Source organism: Corythoichthys intestinalis, chromosome 12 (genome assembly GCF_030265065.1).
Source record: "Corythoichthys intestinalis isolate RoL2023-P3 chromosome 12, ASM3026506v1, whole genome shotgun sequence".
NCBI classification, from domain to species: domain Eukaryota; kingdom Metazoa; phylum Chordata; class Actinopteri; order Syngnathiformes; family Syngnathidae; genus Corythoichthys; species Corythoichthys intestinalis.
This window is the reverse complement of record NC_080406.1, coordinates 4,853,417-4,870,495: the sequence shown is the minus strand read 5'-3', so window position 1 is coordinate 4,870,495 and position 17,079 is coordinate 4,853,417. Positions and strand designations below refer to the sequence as shown.

The following is a 17,079-nucleotide window of genomic DNA, read 5'->3' as shown; positions in this document are numbered from 1 at the left end:
AATCGGATTGGGAAATATCGGGATTGGCAGATACTCAGACTAAAACGATCGGGATCGGATCGGGAGAAAAAAAACATGATCAGAACAACCCTAATTATTATTAGATGTTGCTAAGATAGAACTGACTCTACCATTAGTGTTAAGTGAATGATTTTCATTATGTTTAGACTTACACTGACCCCTTTTCACTTGCTGAATGTGCCAGTCCACCCCCCCAACGCACGTTTGATTAGCTGATGACTTGACCTCGCCAAATACCGCCTCCTCCGCCCCCTTCGAAGACGAGAGAAATTAGTAGTAGTAGGTGTAGAACACACCACTAATTTTGCTACTGAAAGTCCGACCTGCATCAGAGTTAGCATAACATTAATCTGTGTGGATTTCTCGAACTCGAGTAGGAAGCTGCTTTGAGAGAAATATCCTCCCGTATGTGTTTTCTACTGTTAGTATTAATTAAACTGTGAAAAATGTAGTAAACCAAGGTTTACCCCAGTGGTCTCCAAACTATTCCACATAGGGCCGCAGTGGGTAAAGGATTTTGTTCCAACAAAACAAGACGACATCTTTACACCAATCTGGTGTTTTACAAGTGTAATCAGTTGATTGCAGTCAGGTGCTACTTGTTTTAGCAGAAACTAGAGATGTCCCGATCGATCGGCCTTCCGATCGATAGGGTCCGATCACGTCATTTTCAAAGTATCAGAATCGGCAAAAAAATATCGGCCATGCCTTTTTTTTTTTAATATATATTTATTTTTTAATTAAATCATTTTCTAATTGTATTTAACATTACAGACATAATATGTTACACTTGTCCAGAGTCTTTAGTTTGGGCTTAAGGTAGGGTTATCAAATTTATCCCAATAACGGCAGTAATAAGTTGTTTTAAAAATGTATCACGTGTAAATATTTAACGCAATTAATGCATGCGTTGCACGACCCACTCACGCATTGTTGTGCTCAAACTGTAATGGTGCCATTTTACCTATATAGAGAGATAAAAGGCAGTGTAAAATGAGTAGAGTGAATTTTTGCAGCCTTGGGAGGCTTATTTTAATTGGCTAAAGCCTTACAATCCCTCTCCCTATGATTAGAAATATCATGGGAAGCAATTTGGTGAAGCCAGGTAGCAATTGATCTTTTTCTTTACACCTTATGTTATTATCCAACGCAGAGAAGATATATCAATTGGTTGCACTATGCACAGTCATGGTTCCACTTCCCATCATACATTTGGGCATGGCTGCAGTATCAACAAATACACTAGATGGCAATATTTAGTCACAATATACAAAGTCACAAGTCTTTCTATCCGTGGATCCCTCTCACAGAAAGAATGTTAATAGTGTGAATGCCATCTTGAGGATTTATTGTCATAATAAACAAATACAGTATTTATGTACTGTATATTGAATGTATATATTCGTCCGAGTTTTATTCATTTTTTTCTTAATGCATTGCCAAAATGTATATGATCGGGAAAAATTATCGGGAATGATTGAAATTGAATCGGGAGCAAAATCGGATCGGGTAATATCGGGATCGGCAGACACTCAAACTAAAACGATCGGGATCGGATCGGGAGCAAAAAAACATGATCGGAACAACCCTAGCAGAAACCTCATTGGTTAAACTGTCTGTGCTCGATCAGTATGAACAAAAACCAGGACCCACAGCGACCCTTCAGGATCGGTTTGGAGACCCCTGGTTTACCCCATTCTCCCCAGTTTTCATTTTTTATTGATGTGGTCTTAAAACAGCCCAAGAAGTGTTTTTTTTTTTTTTTTTAAGTTTGGCTGTGCTTGTGGCCAAAAGTGGAGTGTTTTACCTTAAGGAAGGTTCCATTTTTATTTGGTTTTGTTATTCCTTGAATAAAGTTTTCTTTTTTTTTTTTTTTTTTGGTTACATTTAATTTATTTAGACCAGGCGTCTCAAAGTCCGGTCCTCAAGAGCCGCTATCCTGCTTGTTTTCCATGTTTCCCTCCTGTAACGCACCTGAATCAAACAATCAGGATCGTTATCAGGCTCCTGCTGATGATCATTTGATTCAGGTGTGTTAAAGGAGGGAGACATGGAAAACAAACTGGATAGCGCCTCTTGAGGACCGGACTTGCAGACCCCTGAGTTAGACAATTTTGAGTGGTCTTAAGACAAATATTCATGTTTTTTTGCACTCCTGGCTACTTTAGAGATGATTAACAAGTATGTATTTCTTGTGTTCAAATAATGCATTTTAAATTTGCTCATGAATTACAGACATTTATTCTGGTAGTTTTCAAAATGTTTCTTTAGTAGTTTTTGAAAACAAAAGGTTTGATTTGAACAGTTTATCACCTAAACCAATACATATGCACTGCAAAAAGCCACCTCCTTAAAACTGGAAAAACAAACCTAAATTCCCTTGTTTTCAATGTAGATCTACTAAAAACAAGTTAAATTATCTGCCAGTGCTTCAAGGAAATTTTGCTCAGATTTCTTGAAATAAGAAAAATAGCTAGCTGAAAATAAGCTTAACACTTAAGCAAAAAGTTTGTACTGTATATTTAATCTCAATAAAAACTTTTTTTTTTTTTTTGTCATAAATGTTCTTAATTCAAGGAAGATATATTTCAAAACATTATTTGAAAGCATTTTTCTCTACATTTTGGTGACAAATGTCATAAAAATGTATGGTCCTAATAAGAACATATAGTAATATTAAAGTTAGTGGAATAATCTGACGCCTTTAACATTCAAAACAACATGGCGAAAATTATTTGACTAGATTTAAGAAAAAATATCAGATTAAAACTAGGCCTGTCGTGATAAGTTTTAGTGTGCGATAATTATTCTCATAAATTATTGCGATATTATTGCGCCCCCCCCCAATTTTTTTGGGACCAATTTACTATAACACAGTGAGAATACAGTATATATTAATAGATCAAGTACACCCATTTAAACGCGATATTTACTGTTAAATTCAAACATACTTTTTAAGAAATAACAACTAAAAACAATAGACCATGCCTCTTAAGTAAAAAACAATATTGATACCGCACAGAAACACAGAATAAATAAAATGTGTTTAAAAAAAAAAAAAAATTGCACTTAATAACTTAAGCATTTAGGCAAATGAAAACTTTTCCCGTCATAGCTTCTGCAGTGGTGTTGCATAGGGATGCAACGATACAGTTAAGTCATGGTTCGGTATGATTTTTGATACGGGGGACACGATTTTCGATCCGATTCAATGCATTTAATGCTCTGTAAAAAAAAAAAAAAAACACAACTTTTTTTATTTCGTTTTTTGTTTGTTTGTTTGTTGTTGTTTTTTTGCTAACGAACAAAAATTAAATTGCCATCATATAAACATGCATTTTACTGCATAATATTTATGTGCTTACTTCTTACTGATCTGAAAATATTTTGTATAAAAGTGCTGAGAACAATCTTTACCGTTTGTAAAGTGAGGCAGGGCACACTGTTGATTGCTACAGCTCTCTTAGCATTTAGGTTTACTACATTAGCAAGACATCCTATTTTTGTTCCGAATCCATCTGTGTCACGTACTGAATTAACAATATTTGCAACATTATCTATAGTTACTGGTATGGATTGATTTGGCCTTCTTAACTTCCATTCAGTCATGACAGTTTAGAATTCATCGTTGTAATATATGGGCTACGTGTCCCATAATCACTCTGGGCTCTGGGCGTAGTTTGCCATTTCATGATATCTAGTGTGTACGCGCATTAAAAAAGTTAGCAAGCGCCGCTGAAGTCACGTCTGCTCATTAATACACAACACCAGCATATGACAATCGACTTTCATAAACAGGACGAGTTTGAAGCACAGCGCTCTTAATTTCATTCAGCTGTTCGTTGTCAAAGCGAGGTTGTTCATCGCAGCCAAGTCGGTAACAATGTTTTAGCGGACTTCGTTGTAAATATCCGGCGTTGTGCCGAAAAATAGCCACCCCACATGAAATGTCACTCCTAACAGGAGCGCCCACACGTCAACAACACCGGTGCGCCATAGATGGTCCACAGTCACTCCGGAGCACTGACGCGGCCGGTATACGTTGAGCAATAGGATATAATGGGAACGATTGGCTCCGGCGCTAGTTTTGCCGGACCTGGAACGAAGATGCATTTTGCGCAGTTGGTAACGAGGAATCCTAACTTTTAACAGCACGTCTGCCGCACGCGCGCACGCACGTGCACGATAAATCGCAGCGGAAAAATTACCGCCTACATTTTTATTTATCGCGCAATAAATGGAATTATTGCATATTGCGACAGGCTTAATTAAAACGCTATAAATTTGCAGCGTGAAAGTTCGTATACAGATTTTTTTTTTTTTTGCATTAATCATTTAGCCTATCAATTAGATTCTTATTGGTGGGAAATGTAGCCCTGACCCCCGTTCACCCAATCTGCTTGGTTTTATTAATGTCCCGTTCCCAGAAAAAGTGTACATACAGGTTATGCTGTTATATCGTCCCACCCAATTCTGAGACCAAACCTACGCCCTTGGTTTTTTAAGTAATGTAAAAAGTCATCGTCAATGTTGTGAATTTCGCTACTGAAGGTTTTAGTTTATTCGCACATCAAAATACAGTACATGATCATACGGTAGCAGTTCACATGTCCGACCTGCATCAGAGTTAGCGTAACATTAATCTCTGTGAATTTCCCGAACTCGAGTAGGAAGCTGCTTTGAGAGAAATATCCTCCTATATGTGTCGGATAATTTTATTCAGGCGTGTTAAAGGAGGGAGACATGGAAAACAAGCTGGATAGCAGCAAAAAAATAAGCATTTGTCTTAAGACCAGTCAAAATTGTCTGTCTTAATCAGGGGTCTGCAAGTCCGGTCCTCGAGAGCCGTTATCCAAAAGATATCTATCAAATGATCCTGATTGTTTGATTTAGGTGTGTTAAAGGAGGGAGACATGGAAAACAAGCTGAAAATAAGCTTAACAGCTGTATTTTAGGCAAAAATGTTGTCTATTTAATGTTTAAAAAACTTGTATGCCAGAAATGTACTTCATTCAAAAATAGATATTGTTCAAAACATCATTTGGCAGCAATTTTTTCTGGATTAAGGTGAAAAATGACCAACTTTTAGATGTATGTGTTTAATAAGAACAAATAGTAATATTTACATAAGTGGAATAATCTGATGTATTAATCTATTAACTAGGATTTAACACTCAAAACAAGACTAAATTTAAGAAAAATTGTCAGATTGAGACGATATAAATTTGCAGTGTGAAAGGTAATATAATTAAATACAGATTTATTTTGCATTCATCATTTAGCCTATCAATTAATTAGGTTCTTGACCGCCGTTCACCCAATCTGTTTGGTTTTATTAATGTCCTGTCCCAAGCAAAAAGTGCTCATGCAGGTTATGCTGTTATATCGTCCTTACCAATATTTACGCCCAAAATTAAAGAAACTTTATCTCCGCCATAAGCATTCTAATATTAAAGCTTCTTGTGATTTAAGCAGAAAGCATTGTTTCTTGCACTTGTTTAAAAATCTATTTAAAGTGGGATCGGGCATGCATTGTGTGTGTGCGTTCTATTCTGAAGGCTTTTTGTTGCACTGTCCCAAAGCTCCGCCCCCTCGCGCACCGTGTGACAACAACAAGTCATCCAGCGGACCGAGCTTCACTTTTCAGCTCATTTTCCTGCTGTCATTCCTCCTCCTATCTTTGATCATTGTCCTGCCCCCCTCCTCCTCCTTCACCCCCTCCTCCTCCACCTCCGTCTCCTTTCTACCCCCATCACGCACTACTCACGCCTCTCTTCTTCTTCTTTTTTGGTGTCCCAACTTCCACGCAACTTATCTGAGGAGCTCCAAAGAGAGAGAAAAAAAAAAACATTCCGGTGGATTCTTTTATTCGGCGAGGCTGGCTAGCACACTTTGAACTTCGGCGACTCTTCCGTAAACCCCCCCTCCCCTTGAAGCGTTGTAAGGTGACCATGGCCGCCGTCCCGGCTGCTCTCCTCCCGCCGACTTCCCTGGTCCCGCCGCCGCCGCCCCCTCCTCCGCCGCCGGTCGCGATCTCCGGCGGCCCCGGCATCAGCGCGTCCCCGCCGTCCTCATCGTCTCCGTCTTCCTCCTCCTCGCTGCCTCCCCTGCCGGCCGCGGTCGGACCCGCGCAGACGCTCTTCCGCTCCGAGCTGCTGGCCGCCGGCAGCCCGGTGGGCATCGCGGGCAAGCCGGTGTACTCCACGCCGTCGCCCGTGGAGAACATCCCGCAGAACAACGAGTGCAAGATGGTGGAGCTCCGCGGAGCCAAGGTGGCCTCGTTCACCGTGGAGGGCTGCGAGCTCATCTGCCTTCCCCAAGCCTTCGATCTGTTCCTCAAACACCTGGTGGGGGGGCTGCACACCGTCTACACCAAGCTCAAGAGGTTGGAGATCACGCCGGTGGTGTGCAACGTGGAGCAGGTCCGAATCTTGCGCGGGCTCGGCGCCATCCAGCCCGGCGTCAATCGATGCAAGCTCATCTCCAGAAAGGACTTCGAGACGCTCTACAACGACTGCACGAACGCCAGGTGAGTGAGTGTGTGGGAAGAGTTGGGGGGGCACTTTATTCGCGCCTCCTGAGTTAAAAAGCCACGAAATTTTGCTTTAAAACGTGTTTTCTCCCTTTTCACCTGCACCGTGCAAAGTTTTTTTGCGGTTGCAGAAAGTGTGAAGCGTGCGGTGAAGTTGTGAGTTCAAGGGAGGGTCAGAAAAGTTTAGATCAAAGTTATGCCAGGACTCAAAATAACAAAAAAGCACACACACACCCAAAAAGATAACATTTTTTTCTTACTGGATGAATGAAATTACATTTATTTTCCGGTTTATGATTACTCTTTAACCCTCATATTGTTGTTAGGGTTCAAAAGTGCCCCATTTTGACAGTTGACAGTTTTCATATATGCAAAAATCTGATACTTTTGACATACCCAAATTAAAAAATAACAAAAACAATATACTGCATAGTAAAGTATATAGTATCTTTAGGTAAAGTTAAATCACAGATCAAATCTGATCCAAAAAGAAGCAAAAATATGGGAAGATTATTTCAAAGACTTCATAATGGTAATTGGTATGGTAATACAATTATGAAGTGTATAATTAATTCAATTTAAGCTGTGCTTGATGTAGTTTTTGTCTTGCAAAACCACGCAAAAATCAGCACATGCAGCCTTGGTAAAGAGGGATGTCAGAGCGGGAGTTTTGATGGGGATGGTGCCTTGCTCAAGAGCACGTTGACACTCCAGCATCATTTGAAAATTCAATTAAAAAAAAGATTAACTCAAGTTTTGACCATTACTCTTATAACTTTAAAAATCCTGACATAAACTCCTGCTGCTCTAAACTAATTTCTCAAATTATTCCATCCATGTAGTCAATTAGTGTGTGTACAAAGTAAATAATTTCCCCGGCGACACACATTTTCCACACCCTATTTTAAACTAAAATATATAAATTTTCCTCATTTTATTTTTATTGACTTGTAGCCCACTCCACTGTAATTATTATAAAAGTACCACGTGCATATAGCAGGAATTATGATGGTAGATTAACGATCTTTAATTAAACAGCCTTCATTTGTAGAAAAGCTTGCCATACGCGCACACACACACTAGGCAGGAATTCATACAACTCTTCAGATTAATATTTTTGGATGTCCATATTATTCAGATTAAAAGCTACATATCAATAGTTGATTATTACTATCATTCACACACACACATACAGTCGCACATATACACACACATGCAAGAGGGTCTCACCTGTCACATTGATTGATTCCCTATTGATCCCCCACCGTAACCACGGAGACCAGCCGGGAATGCAAATATGAAGAGGATGCGGCGTACTGCTCGTAAACATTTAGAGACAATTGCTCATATTAACAGACTGCAGTTAAAATTATTCTAATTAAGAGAGACAGCGAGAAGAAAAAATGGTATTTGGTATGTGTAAAAATGGCTTTTGGCATGTAGCATTTTTTTTGGTATGTGGCAATATGAATTTTGGCATGTGGCATTTTTCTTGGTATGTGGCAAAATGGATCGGGGAATGTGGAATTTTTTGGCATGTGCCTTTTTTTGGTATATGGCAAAATGGATTTGGGAATGTGGAATTTTTTGGTATGTGGCAAAATGGATTTTGGCATGTGGCTTTTTGGGGGGGCATGCGGCATTTTTCTTGGTATGTGGCAAAATGGATTTTGGAATGTTGAATTTTTTGGCATGTGGCTTTTTTTTGGTATGTGGCAAAATAGATATTGGCATGTGGATTTTTTTGGGGGGCATGTAACATATTTTTTGGTATGTGGCAAAATGGATTTTGGTATGGGGCATTTTTTTTTTTTGCATGTGGCATTTTTGTGGTATGTGGCAAAATGGATTTTGGCATGTAGCATTTGTTTTGGTATTCGGCAAAATTGAGTTTGGCATGTGGCATTTTTTAGTATGAAAACATGGATTTTGGCATGTGGCATTTAAATTTTTTTTTTTTTGCATGTAGCATTCTTTTGGTATGTGGCAAGATTGATTTTGACATGTGGCATGTTTTTTAGTATGTACCAAATGGATTTTGGCATCTGGCATTTTTTGGGGTTTGTGGCAAATGAATTTTGGCAGGAGGCAAGTTTTTTGGCATGTAGCATTTTTTGGTATGTGGCAAAATTGATTTTGACATGTGGCATTTTATTAGAATGTGGCAAAATACATTTTGGCATGTGGCTTTTTTTTTTGTATGTTGCTTTTTTTTGGTGTATGGCATTTTTGCAGGCCATTCATGTCCATGCCATTGACGGCTACGCATGTCCAAATTTTCCATTCATTTTAAATGGCAGGAAAACGTGTGCAGCGTGACTTTTGCACTCATTGCTTTTTATGTCAAAGTGAACTGAACGTTAATTTTTGCATTTTGTTTGACAGAAATAATGCAAAGTTTGGGGGACTTCTTAGATTTTTGAAATATTAAGTATACTGAAAAACATGTATTTCAACATGATTAAATTCAGGTGAAATATTTGGTGCTTTTTCATGGTTTCTATTTAGAAAGTGCGGATTCTGTACATGCTTTTCATTTGATGCAGCGTCATAAACATTCACCCCTACGGGATACGTTGTGGTCCTCTACCGCAATTCATTTGTTGTTTAAATTAGACCTACAAAGCTATTGCCGCATCTGGTCCCAGGGGGCTTTGGTTGCCAAGGTCCCCCCTTTCCCACATGCTTATTAGATATTAGTGAACTATGAGTGGTAAAATGGGCAAATCTTCACACACATGCATCATCCGCTTCCTGTGCGGTGACATAGTCTTACTCCTCCTGTCAGTCGGCTAGGTGTGCATTTGCGCGTGTCGCTTTGCTGGATTGTTAGGGAGGGGGTTAAAGGATAATGCAGTGCCTTGCGCCGCTTTAATGACGCTAAAGTGCCGAGCTATTACGGGGCACACGGACACAGCACTGTAATTGTCTGTGAAAGCCGCCAGGTCCGGCGGGTCGGTGCTGGGCTCCAAATCAATCAGTCAAGAAGAGGCCTGCCCGCCCGCCGTTCAGCGGCTCGTCCCATTTAAAGAATTACATCACGTGCGAGAGGCATCTGCCGGATAAAAGGCTTCTGTTGCTTACCATGATTTTATTTGCCGGGGATATGTGTGTGTGTGATTGAACCGCCGCTGACAAGACAGTCAGTTTGTGTAAACAGGTTCACCCCCCCCTCACCAAAACCCCTTTTTCCCACCCGCCAGATAAAGTAGCATGCTCTCGAAATAGTCTCACCCCCCCATCAGTTGCTCCTCTTCTTTATTTATGCAACAATGAGGTGACTAGTACTTGTGAATTGTGTACAATGGGCTTGCACTATTTCACATGGAGCTTTTATGCCCCCTCGCCCCTTCAGTTCACCCCCTTAGCTATTGTTCTAAAACAACACAGTTCAACATTGTACCATCACTCGATACCTCTTGTAGAATTTATATGGATGTATGTAACTCATCATGTTGGAAATGTCTAAAAATGCTCCTCCATACAGCTCTTTTAATAACACGTTTTTGTGTGTGTGTGTGCAATTTCCTGCCTCTCTACGAACATGTAAATCAGTAAGCAATTTTGCAGCCATCCCAGTACACTAACAAGGAACTTGTGTGAGTCAATGCGTACTATAAGAAACACAGAAAATACGTGTTTGTAAAGAAGGGCAAGTAAATATATGTGAAAAGCGACATTTAATCTGACCATCAGGATTGTGCTAATGCTACTGTACATATTATTATTTTTTTATATATATTGCAGAGCAAGGCAAGGGCATTGGTTTGATTAGGGACATAAAATTACCAACTTTTCAGGATGCTGAAATTGTTCCCACCAACTTTTAAGCAACCTTATTTGCATTATATGACATCAGTTATATACAGTCGGTTATTTATCTTCCCGCATGTTGTACCCTATCATTATTAATTAAGGTACTTTCATCATTTTCAGACTTACATTGACCCCTTTTCACTTGCTGAATGTGCCAGTCCATTTTCCCCCCCTCAAAACGCACGTTTGATTGGCTGATGACTTGACCCCCCCCCCCCCACACACACACACACACAAGCATTGACAGCTCAACAGAAATGCAACATGCCGTCTTCGAAGACGAGGGGTATTAGAAGTTTTTTTTCCTGCCAGCAACAGCCACTGTAAGTAATGTAAAAAGACGTCAATGTTGGGGAGGTGGGGAACACACCACTAATTTTGCTACTGAATGCCCGACCTGCAACAGAGTTAGAATAACATTAATCTGTGTGAATTTCTCCTACTCGAAGTTTTCAAAATGCTTCCTTTGTAGTTTTTGAAAATAATGGTTTGAATCAAACAGTGTATCAATTGAAGCAATACACATGAAAGTTAGTATAAGTCATTACATATTTATTTTGCATTGATCATTTAGCTTATCAATTAATTAGGTTCATCTTGGTGAGAAATGTAGCCCTGACCCCCCTGTTCACCCAGTCTGTTTGGTCTTATGAAAGTTTTTTTTCCGCCAGCAGCAGCCACTGTAAGTAATGTAAAAAGACGTCAATGTTGTGGAGGTAGGGAACACGCCACTAATTTTGCTAATGAAAGCCCGACCTGCATCAGAGTTGGCATGACATTTAACTGTGTGAATTTCTCGAGCTCGAGGAGGAAGTTTTCAAAATGCTTCCTTCGTAGTTTTTGAAAATAATGGTTTGAATCAAACAGTGTATCAATTGAACCAATACACATGAAAGTTAGTATAAGTCAATAGAGATTTATTTTGCATTGATCATTTAGCTTATCAATTAATTAGGTTCATATTGGTGAGAAATGTAGCCCTGACCCCCTGTTCACCCAGTCTGTTTGGTCTTTTGTTTGGTCTTTGTGTAAAAAGACGTCAATGTTGTGAAGGTGGGGAACACACCACTAATTTTGCTACTGAAAGCCCGATCTGCATCAGAGTTAACATTAATCTGTGTGAATTTCTCAAATTCGAGGAGGAAGCTGCGTTGAGAGAAATATCATCCTGTATGTTTTCTCCTGTTAACTTTAATTAAACTGTAAGAAATGTAGTGTAGATGGTTAATTGATTATTAACAAATTTGTTATTAATTTTGTATGATAATATATTTTATCTTCAAATATTGCAATGAAATTTGCTCATACAATCGAAACATTTATTCTGGAGGTTTTCAAAATGTTTCTTTAGTAGTTTTTGAAAGAAAAAAGGTTTGAATGGAACGGTGTATACAGATTTATTTTACATTGATCATTTAGCCTATTAATTAACTAGGTTCATATTGGTGAGAAATGTAGCCCTGACCCCTGTTCACCCAGTCTGTTTGCTCTTATGAAAGTTTGAAGGATTATCCCTTTATACAACCCCTAGCAAAAAGTATGGAATCACCAGTCTCGGATGAGATCTCACTCAGACATTTTATCATGTAGAACAAACTTGGATAAAAAGCTTGAAAAAATAATGAATTAGTTCAAAGTGCAACTCTTTAGCATTCAGAAACACTTAAAGAAATTAATAAAAAAAGCTGCTGTGGTCAGTAAATCTTATTTTTATAGAGCAAGTGCAGGGAAATCAATATAGAATCACTCCATTCTGAGGGGAAAAAAATATGGAATCATGAGAAACAAACAAAGAAATAACAATCAAAACACATCTCTAGTATTTAGTACTCTGGCTTTTATGACAGCTTGCAGTCTCTGAGGCATGGACTTGATGAGTATTTTTCATCAATTTGGTTCCAACTCTCTTAGATTGCAGTTGCCAGATCATCCTTGCAGGTTGGAGCCTTTGCAGTGGACCATTTTTTTCAATTTCCACCACAGGTTTTCAATAGGGTCAAGATCTGGGCTATTTGCAGGCCATGAGATTGACTGGATGAGTCGTTCTCCAAGGAATGCTTTAACAGTTTTAGCTCTGTGGCATAATGCATTGTCGTCATGGAAAATAACAAATATATTTCCAATTGAAGGGATAAGAAAGCTGTCTAAAAATTCAATGTAAACTTGTGCATTTATTGAAGATTTAACCACAGTCATCTCCCCAGTGCCTTTGGCTGACACGCAGCCCCATATCATCAAGGAATGAGGGAATTTTGATGTTTTCTTCAGGCAGTCATCGTTGTAAATCTCACTGCAACAGCACCAAACAAAAGTTCCAGTATCATCACCTTGTCCAATGCAGATTCTTGACTCTTGACACTTTGTTAACCACGAGAATTGAGGGATCACTGTATTCACTGCAGCACATATAGCTAACACTCAAAAGATCAGAAAAATTGCGAATTAGAGATGACGTTTCGTAGCATTCCTGTGATCCTTACCACCAGGTGATGCTTTACACGTCTTTAACGCACACAAAGTGTATGTGATAACTGTAAAGCTTGTAATTAAAGCACTTTCATGGGAAAGCTTTATCAAAGTACAAAGTAGTTCAATGCTAAAAAAAAAATAAGGGGCCGTTTACATGGTGACTCTCCGAGAATATGAAAAATTTCAAATTTGCATTTGCGTCTCCATTTGAACAATGTTGCAGTTCCGCATGAAAACGATGTCGTATTCATGCCAGGCCCTTGGGGGCAGTGCAGATTTACAGGGCGACAGAGAATGATGCAGTTTGACCCCACCAAGCTCCCTCAGCCCGGAAAAAAATATGCCCGCCCACTCGAAGCAATGGCATTTTTCTTTTGTTCAAAAAGGCACAAAAATTGAAACATTCAACATATTTAATTGAAAAATATTATGAAAACAGTAAATTAAAGCTGACATTCCGCCATATTTGCTGTTTTTAATGTTTAGTAGCACTGCTGCGCACGGCCAATGTGACGTGTACGAGTGCTGATGTTAACGGCGCGGTCTCATATGCATGCCGAGGAAGACCCCCTCATTCCCCCGCAATCGGATTGTTCCACTTTGGAGGCAGGATTCACAATTTTTCGTCTTCGCCGACACCATATGTACGTGAGGCGAGTCCGCTACTCAGTCATTGCGTCTTTGTGTCGCAGAGTCGCCATGTAAACCGCCCCTAAAAATTACGTTAGATCCATTATGTTGGCTTCTTGCAATCGCTTTAATGTGGCTTGGGTGGTCATGTGTACTGTTTGCAGGTAAATATACTTAGTAATTATTATTAATCTTTATGAGTATAGTCATTGTTGACCCCTACATTTTGTTAAGGGCCCACTTGTGTCTCCTTTCTTTTCAATACCACACACACACACACACACACACACACACACACAGATCTAGATTCAGTAATCTCCCTTACATTACGAGCGGCCCTCCAGGAGCCTCTCTGTTCCAGCTACTTGTTTTCCTTTTCATTTTCCCCGCGGTGGGATGGAAAAGGCTTCTTATTGCCGTGTGACACTTGAACTCTCTGAAAGGTTATTATAACATAGGAGGTGGCGGCAAGGATGTGAACTGTTCGGTGGGCTCGAAGATATCACGTATCTCACATTGGTCTGCTGTCGCGGAGAAAGGCAACACGACGCCGGGGTGCAGCCATGTTGCAGTTAATTGACAATCATTGTCCCGCCTGCCTCACCCTGAAGGTTAAGCACGCCAGAAAACGCCTTGGCATTGAAGGGGGAGTACTTCCTTAAATACACTTTTTACACTCGAGCACAGTCACCTATAATACATACTTTACTCAACAACAATTACAAACATACTCTTATATTGTTATGACTTGATTCTGATATTTGTATCTTAAAAAATTTAGTCTAGATTTTTTTTTTTTTTTGTCAGGATCAAACAAACTGGTGTCACGGCCTTCTACTTTTTTTTTTAAGTCAGACCTATCGATTAATTCATGCCTAAGTTGAAAAAGCCGTTCTGAAATTGTTCTGAATTAGTAATAATTAATGTTTATGATGTGTCACAAGCAACAATGATTTAATTGAAGGATGTAAATATTTTTAATCAGTGGTTCTTAACCTTGCTAAAGGTATCGAATAGAGGAGCAACAATTGACAACTAATCGATTAGCAAATTAATTGACAACTACAATGGGGCAAATAAGTATTTAGTCAACCACCAATTGTGCAAGTTCTCCTACTTGAAAAGATTAGAGAGGCTTGTAATTGTCAACATGGGTAAATCTCACCCATGAGAGACTGAATGTGGAAAAAAAAAAGCAGAAAATTATATTGTTTGATTTTTAAAGAATTTATTTCCAAATTAGAGTGGAAAATAAGTATTTGGTTACCTACAAACAAACAAGATTTCTGTCTGTCAAAGAGGTCTAACAAGGCTTCACCCGTTACCTGTATTAATGGCACCTGTTTTAACTCATTATTGGTATAAAAGACACCTGTCCACAACTTCAGTCAGTCACAATCCAAACTCCACTATGGCCAAGACTTAAGAGCTGTCAAAGGACACCAGAGACAAAATTGTAGACCTGCACCAGGCTGGGAAGACTGAATCTGCAATAGGTAAAACGCTTGGTGTAAAGAAATCAACTGTGGGAGCAATTATTAGAAAATGGAAGACATGCAAGACCACTGATAATCTCCCTCGATTTGGGGCTCCATGCAAGATCACACCCCGTGGCGTCAAAATGATAACAAGAACAGTGAGCAAAAATCCCAGAACCACACGGGGGGACCTAGTGAATGACTTACAGAAAGCTGGTGCCACAGTAGCAAAGGCTACTATCAGTAACACAATGCACCGCCAGGACTCAAATCCTGCACTGCCAGACGTGTCCCCCTGCTGAAGAAAGTGCACGTCCAGGCTCGTCTGCAGTTCGTTAGATAGCTTTTGGATGATCCAGAAGAGGTTAGGGAGAATGTGTTAGGGTTAGATGAAACCAAAATAGAGCGTTTTGGTAGAAACACAGGTTGTCGTGTTTGGAAGAGAAAGAATACTGAATTGCATCCGAAGAACACCATACCCACTGTGAAGCATGGGGGTGGAAACATCATGCTTTGGGGCTGTTTTTCTGCAAAGGGACCAGGACGACCGATCTGTGTAAAGCACATGTGTCAAACCGATTCCAGAAAGGGCCAAGTGGGTGCAGGTTTGCTTTCCAACCAATGAAGAGGACAGCTTTTCACCAATTAGAGCTTTTACATGTGTAATCAGTTAAACTTTGTCAGGTGCTGCTTGTTTCAGCAGGAAGTTCATTGGTTAAACTCTCTGTGTTGTATCGGTTGGAACAAAATCCAGCACCCACTCGGCCCTTTCTGGAATCTCTTTGACCCCTGATCTGTGTAAAGGAAAGAATGAATGGGGCCATGTATCGAGAGATTTTAAGTGAAAATCTCCTTCCATCAGCTAGGGCATTGAAGATGAGACGTGGCTGGGCCTTTCAGCATGACAATGATCCCAAACACACAGCCAGGGCAACAAAGGAGTGGCTTTGTACGAAGTGTTTCAAGGTCCTGGAGTGGCCTAGCCAGTCTCCAGATCTCAACCCCATAGAAAATCTTTGGAGGGAGTTGAAAGTCCGTGTTGCCCAACGACAGCCCCAAAACATCACTGCTCTAGAGGAGATCTGCATGGAAGAATGGGCCAAAATACCAGCAACAGTGTGTGAAAAGCTTGTGAAGAGTTACAGAAAATGTTTGGCCTCAGTTATTGCCAACAAAGGGTTCAGAAAAAAGTAGATGAACTTTTGGTATTGACCAAATACTTATTTTCCAGCATGATTTGCAAATAAATTATTTAAAAATCAAACAATATGATTTTCTGTTTTTTTTCCCCACATTCTGTCTCTCATGGTTGAGGTTGACCCAATTTGACAATTACAGGCCTCTGTAATATTTTCAAGTGGGAGAACTTGCACAATTAGTGGTTGACTACTTATTTGCCCCACTGTAAGTTGTTTTGAAAAATAATAGTACTGTTCTATTGAAAAAGCTTTTTTTTTTTTTTTTTTTTTTTTTTGTAACCCAGAAATCTAAAAAAAAAAAAAACTTAGAGCTGTAATTGCAAATCCGGGAAATTTTTACTTAGGGTTATCATACCGTCAGAATCTCATACCGGCACATGCCTATACGCGCAAGACTGAAATGAACAGATATATGTTCAAGTAAATGAATGGAAATACCGTATATATCTACATAAAGCAACCCCAATCACTACTACTACTAGTACTACTGCACTTTATAATCCAGTGCACCTAACAGTTTTTAAATAGGCAATTCATTGAAGGTGTACCTTATACTCCGATGTGCCTTACAGTGTGTAAACTGCGTAAATGCAGTACATAAAAAAAAGTATTTTAAAAATTGGGAGGTGACACTTTTTTTTTTTTTTTTTTTTTCCCCACTTCACGCGGTCAGTTCTGAGATAATTGAGGGATGACTGTATGTTTGAGTTGAAATTTGAGTTCTTGATTTCATTCAAGATAGCTCTTAGTCAACTCCACAGGGAACGTAATGCATTTTTGTCATGTGACACCATTAGTCCAAATACTTGGATAGTATCCAAGCAATTGGTCTGATTCCCACATGTGTCATTTATAGGATTTATAAACACTTGATATTATACATACCGTAATTTTTGGACTATAAACAGTTACTTTTTTCATTCATTTGAATCCT

General features: G+C 39.4%; 1 protein-coding gene across 3 annotated transcripts in view; it reads left to right on the top strand.

Moving 5' to 3' along the window:
* Positions 1 to 5,695: 5,695 nt before the first annotated feature.
* Positions 5,696 to 17,079, top strand: part of dachd (dachshund d) — a 357,117-nt gene continuing 345,733 nt past the window's right edge. For all 3 annotated transcript variants that reach the window (XM_057853366.1, XM_057853365.1, XM_057853364.1), the window contains exon 1: positions 5,696 to 6,550. In XM_057853366.1, coding sequence (XP_057709349.1) covers positions 5,973 to 6,550 — 578 coding nt within the window. In that variant the 5' untranslated portion in view covers positions 5,696 to 5,972. The remainder of the gene's footprint in view (positions 6,551 to 17,079) is intronic.